This window comes from Schistocerca piceifrons, chromosome 1 (genome assembly GCF_021461385.2).
Source record: "Schistocerca piceifrons isolate TAMUIC-IGC-003096 chromosome 1, iqSchPice1.1, whole genome shotgun sequence".
Taxonomy (NCBI): Eukaryota; Metazoa; Arthropoda; class Insecta; order Orthoptera; family Acrididae; genus Schistocerca; species Schistocerca piceifrons.
The window spans coordinates 1,194,329,576-1,194,341,008 of NC_060138.1; the positions used below are offsets into that span (position 1 = coordinate 1,194,329,576).

General features: G+C 43.5%; 1 protein-coding gene across 1 annotated transcript; it reads left to right on the top strand.

Annotated features, from left to right (window-relative positions):
* The first annotated feature begins 9,944 nt into the window (after positions 1–9,944).
* LOC124779239 lies at positions 9,945–10,406 on the top strand. The gene has a single exon (XM_047253698.1). It carries the CDS (start codon positions 9,945–9,947, stop codon positions 10,404–10,406), a length of 462 nt encoding a protein of 153 aa, XP_047109654.1.
* Positions 10,407–11,433: the final 1,027 nt, after the last annotated feature.

Consider the following 11,433-nt stretch of genomic DNA (forward strand, 5'->3'; position numbering starts at 1 on the left):
GGGTTGGGTGGTAGAAGAGGGGGGGGGTGGGGGGTGGGAAGGGGGGAGAGGGAGAGCAACGCGTGGCTGGCGCTGGGCTGCGGTATCGAGCGCCCTGTGCGCCACGGGCAGAGAGCGAGAGGGGGGGGGGGGGAGGGAGAGCTGCCTGCCGCACGTGGGACCGCCCGGCGCGTGTGTGTGTGTGTGTGTCTGTGTGTGTATCAGCGGCGGCGCTGGAGCGAGCATTATCACGCCTGGCTGACGTGTGTCTTACGGTTCACCGGCTGTGCGGACGCCGCCCCGCTCGGCCAGCCGTCATCGCATTTTTACTGGTCCGCCGGCGGTGATGACGAGCAGGCCTCGCTTGTACAATCACCGCCGTCTCAGCTGCCGGCGACGCGTCCTCGTCTTCTGTGCGTGTGGTTCAGCGTTCTGCGTCCCGTGCACACGTATAGCATTCGAGAATGGAATATTTTCCTCTGCAGTCGAGTGTGCACTGTTGCGAAACTTCCTTGCAGGTTGAAACAGTGTGCGGAAAAAGCATGCGAAGTTCAGAAGAACGAGAAATCCCGAAGATTGGCTAAAATTTACTGACGCGCGAAATTTGGCACGGACTTCAATGCGAGATGCCTTTAATAGGTTCCACAACGAAACATTGTCTCGAAATTTGGTAGAAAATCCGATGAAATTCTGGTCGTATGTAAAGTACACAAGCGGCAAGACGGAGTCAATACCTTCGCTGCGCAGTGCCGATGGTACTGTTACCGACGACTTTGCCGCTAAAGCGGAGTTATTGAACGCAGTTTTACGAAATTCCTTCTCCAGGGAAGACGAATAGAATATTCCAGAACTGAAAACACGAACAGGTGCTAGCATGAGTTTCTTAGAAGTAGATACCTTAGGGGTTGCGAAGCAACTCAAATCGCTTGATACGGGCAAGTCTTCAGGTCCAGATTGTATACCGATTACGTTCCTTTCAGATTACGCTGATACAATAGCTCCTACTTAGCAATCACACACAACCGCTCGCTCACCGATAGATCTGTACCTACAGACTGGGAAATTGCGCAGGTCGCACCAGTGTTTAAGAGGTGTAGTAGGAGTAATCCATCGAACTACAGTCCTATATCATTGACGTCGGTTTGCAGTAGGGTTTTGGAGCATATACTGTATTCTAACATTATGAATCACCTCGAAGGGAACCTTTTGATACGCAATCAGCATGGTTTCAGAAAACATCGTTCTTGTGCAACGCAGCTAGTTCTTTATTCGCACGTAGTAATGGCCGCTATCGACAGGGGATCTCAAGGTGATTCCGTATTTCTAGATTTCCGGAAAGCTTTTGACACCGTTCCTCACAAGCGACTTCTAATCAATACGCGGGCCCATGGGGTATCGTCTCAGTTGTGCGACTGGATTCGTGATTTCCTGTCAGGAAGGTCGCAGTTCGTAGTAATAGACGGCAAATCATCGAGTAAAACTGAAGTGATATCAGGTTTTCCCCAGGAAAGCGTCCTGGGACCTCTGCTGTTCCTGATCTATATAAATGACCTGGGTAACAATCTGAGCAGTTCTCTTAGGTTGTTCGCAGATGATGCTGTAATTTACCGTCTAGTAAGGTCATCCGAAGACCAGTATCAGTTGCAAAGCGATTTAGAAAAGATTGCTGTATGGTGTGGCAGGTGGCAGTTGACGCTAAATAACGAAAAGTGTGAGGTGATCCACATGAGTTCCAAAAGAAATCCGTTGGAATTCGATTACTCGATAAATAGTACAATTCTCAAGGCTGTCAATTCAACTAAGTACCTGAGTGTTAAAGTTACGAACAACTTCAGTTGGAAAGACCACATAGATAATATTGTGGGGAAGGCGAGCCAAAGGTTACGTTTCATTGCAGGACACTTAGAAGATGCAAGAAGTCCACTAAAGAGACTGCTTACACTACACTCGTTCGTCCTCTTGTTAGAATATTGCCGCGCGGTGTGGGATCCTTACCAGGTGGGATTGACGGAGGACGTCGAAAGGGTGCAGAGAAGGACAGCTCGTTTTGTATTATCACGTAATAGGGGAGAGAGCGTGACAGATATGATACGCGAGATGGGATGGAAGTCATTAAAGCAAAGACGTTTTTCGTCGCGGCGAGATCTATTTCCGAAATTTCAGTCACCAACTTTCTCTTCCGAATGCGAAAATATTTTTTTGAGCCCCACCTACATAGGTAGGAATGATCATCAAAATAAAATAAGAGAAATTAGAGCTCGAACAGAAAGGTTTAGGTGTTGGTTTTTCCCGCGCGCTGTTCGGGAGTGGAATGGTAGGGAGATAGTATGATTGTGGTTCGATGAACCCTCTGCCAAGCACTTAAATGTGAATTGCAGAGTAATCATGTAGATGTAGATGTAGATGTGCTGTACTCTTTAGGGTGAGGACAGCCTGCATGGCTCAGTCGGTAGTAGAATTTTCCGTGAAAGACAAGGTTCCGGTTCGTGTCCCGGACTAGAATTGTTTCGTAACAGCTCACACACTGAAACACAATTGCATAAGCCACATCCGTCGCGGTCGAAGCGGTTCGGCTCAACATGGCGCGGCCTGTGTCAAAACGTACCGCTCTGCGCAACACCGAACCAACTATCAAGTTCCACGCAGTAATCAAAGGAAACGGCTTGTTTTGAAACCTCCCCTTAACCAAATTAATAAATTACTGTGCTGATAAACCTCTTACGTTATTTGATTTTCAAACAGCTGAGCAGTACGGAACGTACTCGGGCATTTCTCTCTTTACCTATTCTGATCAACACTAAACTGATACACAATATTTTTAGCGCAACGCAATCTGACTTTCAAAAATCCCTATAAAAAAGTGGTCCTGACTAACAATAACCTATACCTTTCATGAATCACTTACCTCACAAAAACCTTCGTTACTCGAACTACTGCAATACAGCGAGCGCCACTACTGCCAGCTAAATAAAAGTTTCAAACTACTGAAGGCACTAACTACTGATAGGCATAGTTAGCAAATAAAAGATTTTGATAGTGAACAAACAATGTATTTACCTTAATAATGTTCAAAACTCATCATATATATATCAGTTCATGATATCCACTATCACAAATTTGCTCTTTCTGGACACACGTCCAGATCGTCCGCTCTCGCCTTCTCTCTCCCCACATCCACCTCCAACTGCGCAACGCTACGCGGTGTTCACATCCAACTGCCCAACACTACAATAGCAAATATTCCAACAATGCAAACCAACCACAGACTTCACACAGCACAGTCAGTGATTTTCATACAGAGCGCTACGTGGTGTTACCAACATAAAAACCTGAACAGACTACTTACAGTTTGTGCGCGCTCTGTTTATACGGCGTTTCTCGTATTTTTATTGACACGCACCCGTGCACACAACAAAATAGCTGCGCACTTACCACTACTTGAAATAAGTAGTTCTCGTAACATGCAAAGATCAGCACATTCCTCAAACTGGGGAACTATCAAGAATGGGGTTCCACAAGGGTCAGTCTTGGGTCCTTTGTTGTTCTTATTATATATTAATGACTTGCCATTCTATATTCATGAAGAGGCAAAGTTAGTTCTCTTCGCTGATGATACAAGTATAGTAATCACACCTGAGAAACAAGAATTAACTGATGAAATTGTCAATACTGTATTTCAGAAAATTACTAAGTGGTTCCTTGTAAACGGACTCTCACTGAATTTTGATAAGACACAGTACATACAGTTCCGTACAGTGAATGGTATGACGCCATTAATAAATATAGACCTTAATCAGAAGCATATAGCTAAGGTAGAATATTCCAAATTTTTAGGTATGTCCATTGATGAGAGATTAAATTGGAAGAAACACATTGATGATCTGCTGAAACGTTTGAGTTCAGCTACTTATGCAATAAGGGTCATTGCAAATTTTGGTGATAAACATCTTAGTAAATTAGCTTACTACGCCTATTTTCACTCATTGCTTTCATATGGCATCATATTTTGGGGTAATTCATCACTGAGGAATAAAGTATTTATTGCACAAAAGCGTGTAATCAGAATAATAGCTGGAGTCCACCCAAGATCATCCTGCAGACATTTATTTGAGGATCTAGGGATATTCACAGTAGCTTCTCAGTATATATACTCTCTTATGAAATTTGTTATTAACAACCAAACCCAATTCAAAAGTAATAGCAGTGTGCATAACTACAATACTAGGAGAAAGGACGATCTTCACTATTCAAGATTAAACCTAACTTTGGCACAGAAAGGGGTGAATTATACTGGCACTAAAGTCTTTGGTCACTTACCAAATAGTATCAAAAGTCTGACAGATAACCAACAAGTATTTAAGAAGAAATTAAAAGAATTTCTGAATGACAACTCCTTCTACTCCATAGAGGAATTTTTAGATATAAATTAAGAAAAAAAAGAAAAAAAACAAAAATATTAAAATAAATAAATAAATAAAGAAAACAAAAAAACACAAAAAAATAAAGTTGTTATATTAACTTAAGTATGTTGTTAAATTAACCTAATTATGTCATGTATTGGAAAATTCGACTCGTTCCACATCATTACGAAATATCGTATTCATGATCCATGGAACTAGTATTAATCTAATCTAATCTAATCTACTCTGCTCCATTCTGCGCACTTCTGTGAGACTTTTCGCTGTTCTGCACACGCAGCTATAGCCTGCGGCTAAGAATATTTGTCTGCAGTATCTTTTCTTCCAGGAAGTTTCAGATATAACGTTGTTGTAAGCTCTTGTAGATAAAGGTTTCCCTCGATGAACCATGGATCTTACAGGTGGTGGGGTAATTTGCGCGCCTCAGCGATGCAAACAGCCGTATTTCAGGTGCAACCAAAACGGAGGAGCATCTTTTGAGAGGCCAGACGAGGACGTGGTTCTTGGAAATGGGCAGCAGCCTTTTCAGTAGTTGCAGGGGCAACAGTCTGGATGACAATCTGATCAGGCTTTGCAGCATCAACCAACCTCTCCTTGCTGTGCTGGTACCGCGAACGGCTGAAAGCAAGGAGAAACTAAAGCCGTTATTTTTTCCGAGGGCATGTAAAAAAAATGGTTCAAATTGCTCTAAGCGCTTGGGGCTTAACATCTGACATCATCAGTCCCCTAGACTTAGAACTACTTAAACCTAACTAACCTAAGGACATCACACACATCCATGCTCGAGGCAGGATTCGAACCTGCGACCTAGCAGCCGTGTGGTTCCGGACTGAAGCGCCTAGAACCGCTCGGCCACAGCGGCCGGCGAGGGCATACAGTTCTTCTGTATGGTTGAATGATGAGGGAATCCTATTTTGTAAAACATTCCGGAGCTATTTATCCCCATGACGACAAAGAAAATTTATGCCGGACCGAGATTCTAAACCAAATTTCTCGCTCATCACAAGTCATCGCCTGTCCAAGCACGACTCAATGCCATGTGTCTACAGCCTGCACTCGCACATTCGTTATGTACATTCACTTAAGGGGGGGGGGCGGGGGTGAAAGGAGAAATTGTAATTGAAAGTGGCTTACCCGGTGTCGCCGGATATTCCAGAGTCTTCGTTTTTCAGAAGTGTGATGCAATGTTACATAGTACTTTATGCCCATCGTAATTTATCCGCCGACATTGAGCAAACGACTTTCGATTGAAATCTCTTCTCTGTACGGGAATGTACGTGAGCTGTTCGGAAAGTAAGGTCCGATAGGTCGCGAAACGGAAACCACAGTGAAAATCAAAATTTTTTTACCTGCAACAGCTACCTATCTAAATAGTCACCTCTCCAACTTGGATATTTGTCGTAGAGTTGTACAAACTTCCCAGTATCCTCAGAAAGCAGCTGCCCGTGCTTTCCGCCAGTTCTCTACACAGGTTGTTTGTGCCAAAACGTTGTCTTCGTAGCCAGCGGTTCATGTGAGCATAGATGAATATCGGAGGGAGCCAATTAAGAGATGTACTGTGTGTGATCAAACACTTCCCATCGAAAACGCTGAAGCAGCGTCTTCATTGCCCCTGCAGAATGCGGCTGAAAATAGTCTTGAAGTAAGAAACGCATGACATTTATGTTGTGTGGGCTGCATAGTTTCAGGCGAAATCTCTCACCAGATTCACATATTTGGCGGTGGACATTGTCGTTTTAGGCATTTATACGTGACAACTTTGCGCTCTGAACTGAAAGGAGCGACGTGAAGCGATCGACAGGCACGCTAGACACTGCCCAACACACCTGTGCAAAGTTGTATCGGATTTTCACAGTGGTTTCCATTTCGCGCCAAATCGAACCTTACTTGGGGAATGCACCTCGTGCATAACGATGAGCTAGTACTGGTTATAGACCTATAGTTGGCGATATATGGAAGTTTGGGTTTGGCGGTGAGTTGTGCTCGGATAGCCAGATGTTAAGGCGACCACTCGAGACAAGTGGGAAATCTGGGTTCGAATCCCAGTCAACCACAGCTTTCCACTGTCGTCATTCCATTATACAGCTGACGGTTGCCCATATTCATGACTACGAATACGTTTCATGTATTTCATGACGACTGTAATCGCTGAAGTGCCGTATATTGTACTGTACTTCTGCAGAACGCAGGCTCTGCAATATCGTAATACTCATTAGAATGTCGTCATCAGGAGAAACAAAACTGGCGTTCTACTGATCGGAGGCAGGTAGGTTGGAAAACATAAAACGGGAAATGGATACGTCTAAGTTAAATCAGTGAGAATTAGTGAAGTTCGGTGAAAGGAAGAATAGAACTTTTGTTCAGTTGAATACACGGTTATAAATACACAATCAAATAGGGATGATGAAGTAGTAGGTTTAGTAATAAACAAGAAAACAGAAATGTAGATAATCCACTATGAGCAGCATAGTGAATGCATTCGTAGCCAGAATAGATACGAAGCCCACGTCAGCCACAGTGGTATAAATTTATATGCCAGATAGCTTCAGATAAAGATAGAAGAAATCTATGATGAGATAAAAGAAATTATTCGCATAGTTAAGGGAGACTAAAATTTAACTGCGATAGGAACTGCAATTCGATAGTAAGAAAATAAAAAGAATGGAAAATAGTGATGAATATGGACTGGAGGGTAGCACTGAAAGAGTAGGCCACCTGGTAGGACTTTGCACAGAGCACAATTTAATCATCGTTAACACTTCGTTTAAGAATCGTGAAAGAAGACTGCATGTGTGGAAGAGACCTGGAGACATTGGAAGGTTTTGGTTGATAATATAATGGTAAGGTAGAGCTGTCGGAACCAGATTTTAAACTGTAAGCATTTCTAGAGGAAGATGTGGATTTTGAGCACAATCTATTGGTTATGTACTGAGAATTGAAACCGAAGAAATTGCGAAATGGTAGGAAATCAAGGAGACAGGACCTAGATAAGTTGAAAGAACGAAAGGGTGTTGAGTGTTAAAGGGTGAAGCAAACAATGGTTGAACAGAACTGTGGGAAGGAATGCAATAGAAGACGAATGGGTAGCCCTAAGAGATGACATAGTGGAGGCAGCAGACGATCAGACAGGTAAAAACAAACAAGGCTTAGTAGAAATCCTCGGATGGCACAGGAGATACTGGATTTAATTGATGAAAGGAGAAAATATAAAAATGCAACAAATGAAGCAGGCGAAAGAGAATACAAGCGTCTAAAAAAATGAGACTGATAGGAAGTGCAAAATGGCTAAGCAGGAATGGTTAGAGGATAAATGGAAGAGTTTAGAAGCATATTTCCCTAGGGGAAGACAGATACCATTTGAAAGAAAATTAAAGAGGCTTTGGAGAGCAGACAAGTAGCTGTATGAATGTCAATAGCTCGGATGGAAAACCAGTCCTAATTGAAGAAGGGAAAGCTGAAAGCTGGAGTGTGTAGAGGGTCTATAGAATGGAGACGAACTTGAAAGCAATATTATAGAAATGGAAGAGAGGTGAAGATGAGGTGGGAGAGGTGATACCACGACCTCAGTCGAAACAAGACCCTGGGGTAGACAACATTCCGTCTGAACTACTGATAGCCCTGAGAGAACCAGCCATCATAAAACTCTTCTACCTCTTGTGCAAGGTGTATGACACAAGCGAAGTACCTCAGATTTCATGAGGAATTTAATAATTCCGATTCCAAAGAAGGCAGATACTGACAGGTGCGAAAATCTGCGAACTATCAGTTTAATAAGTCGTGACTGTCAAATGCAACACGATTTCTGTCGGCAGAATGGAAAACTTGGTAGAAGCCGACCTCGGGGAAGATCAGCTTGGATTCTGGAGAAATTTAGAAACGCGCGGGGCAATAGTAACACGAAGACTGATTTTAGAAGATAGGCTAAGGAAAGGCAAACCTACGTTTATAGCATTTGTAGACTTACAGAACGCTTTTGACAACGTTGAGAGGAATATTCTCTTTCAAATTCTGAAGCTAGCAGGCGTGAAATACGGGGAGCGAAAGGCTATTTACAACTTTTACAGAAACCAGACGGTAGTTGTAAGAGTCGAGGGGCATGAAATGGAAGCAGTAGCTGAGAAGGAAGGGAGACGGGGTTGTAGGCTATCGCCGCTATTATTCAGTCTGTACATTGGACAAGCAGTAAAAGCAACAAAAGGAAAAATTGGAATAGGAATTAAAGCCCACAGAGAAGAAACAAAAACCCGTGTGGAGTTGCTAGTCTCCCATCGGGCGCCTCCCCAGGTGGCGAATAGGGGAACGCTCACCAGATATGGTGGGTACTGGGGAAATAAAATACCCAGGGCGGACCAAAACTAGCAAGCCTCCGCCCCTCTAACAAGAGAAGGGGGTTGGCGGCAGGAAGGGCATCCGGCTGCAAAAACATTGCCAAAACAAGAGGAATGATGGATGCTTCTCAAGATAAATGTTCCGGAGTAATAGCCACCCATTCGGATCTCCGGGGGAGGCGTTTTGCGAAGGATCCAAAGGTGTTCAAGATCAGAGTGGGAACTCTAAACGTGGGAATGATGACGGGAAAGGGAAGAGAGATAGTAGACATGATGCAGAGGAGGAAGATAAAGGCTTTGTGTGTGCAAGAGACAAGGTGGTAGGGTAATAAGGCAGAGATCTTAGCTGAAGGCTATAAGCTACTTTATAGTAGTGCAAGCCCGGAATCAAGAAATGGAGTTGGAGTTATTTTGCACAGAGAGTTTCAAGAAGAGGTATGTGAAGTCAGCAGAGTAAATGATAGGATCATGTACGTTAAGATGATGTTTGGCAGAGAAATGGTAACAGTGCTGACAGCCTATGCACCCCAAGCGGGATGTTCGGAGGACGAGAAGGAAAAATTTTGGAGAGATTTGGATGGAGTAATGGTCGGAATACCAGAGAATGAAAGAGTGATAGTCGGAGGGGCTCTAAATGGTCATGTTGGCGGAAGGAAAGGTGGGGAAGAGAGGTGGCATGGAGGATGGGGGTATGGCGAGAGAAATGAGGAAGGAAAAAAGATAGTGGAGTTTGCAGTGGCTTTTGATCTACTTCCAAAGAAAAAGAGAAAAACTAACAACATATAGGAGTGGCGAAAATGAAAGCCAAATTGATTTCATATTATGTACAAGGAAAAATAGTGGGGACGTGCGAAATACTAAGGTCATATACGGTGAAGGAATAGCAACACAACGTAAGTTAACCGTAGCGGATTGTGAGATGAAAGTATGTAAAAGACAGAGGCACATAAATCAATGTGAAAGGAAAATTAAGTGGTGGAGATTAAAGGATAAAAATTTGAGAGAGGAGTTTAGGGAAAACGTACTGGAAAAGGTAAAATTGGCGGAGAGTGTGCAGTAGTGGTGGAAAATAAATAGTGCTGTTATAAGGAAGACCAGGGAGGAACCGTTTGGGTTAACATCTGGGACAGGGGTGCCAAAAGATAAGGAAGCATGGTGGTGGAATGAAGAGGTGCAGAAGATTGTGAAGGAAAAGAAAGACGATAAGAGGAAGTGGGATATGCCCGGAAGTACTGAGGATGGACAAGCATACAAAAGTGCAAAGAAGGAGGCAAAACGAGCCGTGGCTAAAGCTAAAGCTGAATCAGTAAGGGAGGCATACGAACAACTACAGAAAAATCAGGATGTAAGACAACTGATACGGATAGGCAAATCAAGAGATAAAGCTTCTAAGGATCTAACAGCAATAAAACAAATGAAAGATAAAACAGGAATAATTCTGCATGACCATGGAAAAATAATCAATAGGTGGTTGAATTATTTTGAGAAATTGCTGAATGAAGAAAATGTAAGAGTGAAAAGTGAGGAAGGAGGGGCAAACGAAGGATTAACGAAGGATATAAGTGGAGATGAAGTCGAACTGGCAGTTGAAAAGATGAAAAATGGGAAGGCAGTTGGCCCAGACCAGATCCCCGTTGAGGTATGGAAGTGTCTCGGTAAAAAGGGAATTGAGCTCTTTTGAGATTTAATGAAGAAGATTTGGCGACAGGAGGAGACGCCAGACGAGTGGAGAACTAGTGTACTGATCCCAATATTTAAGGGGAAAGGTGATGTGCAGGACTGCAGTAACTATAGAGGTATTAAACTGACGGAACACACAATGAAAATTTGGGGAAGAGTTAGAAGCAAGATTACGCAAGAAGACTGTGGTGTGTAAAGAACAGTTTGGGTTCATGCCTGGAAGAGGAACGACTGATGCAATACATGCTTTAAGGCGGACAGTGGAGAGACACGGGGAGCTACAAGCCGATCTACATATGGCTTTCATTGATTTGGTGAAAGCATATGACAGAGTCCCAAGGGACGAAATATGGAGAAGCATGAGAGAGCAGTGCGTGCCAGAGAAGTATGTGAGGTTAGTGAAGGAAATGTACGAAGGAGCAATGACACAGGTGAGAAGTAGTGTGGGTATGAAAAAGGAATTTCCAGTAAAAGTAGGGTTACATCAAGGGTCTGCGCTTAGCCCCTACCTCTTTGATCTGTTTATGGATGTGCTGGTGAAAAATGTGAAAAAGGAAGCGCCGTGGAATATGATGTTTGCGGCTGATGTGGTTCTTTGTGAGCAGAGCAACGACAGACTTGAGGAAAAGCTGGAGGATTGGAGGAAGGCAGTAGAAGAAAGAGGGATGAAAATTAGCAGGACAAAGTCAGAATACTTAGCACTGAAGGATGTGCAAGATGAGGTCTTGCAAGATCCAGGATGATGAGCTAAAATCGGTCTGCAAATTTACATACTTGGGGTCGTACATACAGAGGGACGGAGGACTGGAAAGCGAGATACGCCACCGAAATAATTGCGGTTGGAACAACTGGAGGAAAATGAGTGTTGTGTGACAAGAAGGCGAGCATTGGGTTGAAAGGGAAAGTGTACAAATCGATGGTAAGGCCTGCTATGATATACGGGGCAGAGACATGGCCAATCACAGTAGCCCAGGAAAGGAAGATGGAAGTGGCGGAAATGAGGATGCTGAGGTGGATGTGTGGGGTAA

Excerpts from the sequence above, each read along its gene's own strand:
- LOC124779239 (XM_047253698.1), top strand. The coding sequence starts at position 9,945 with ATGCCCGGAAGTACTGAGGATGGACAAGCATACAAAAGTGCAAAGAAG.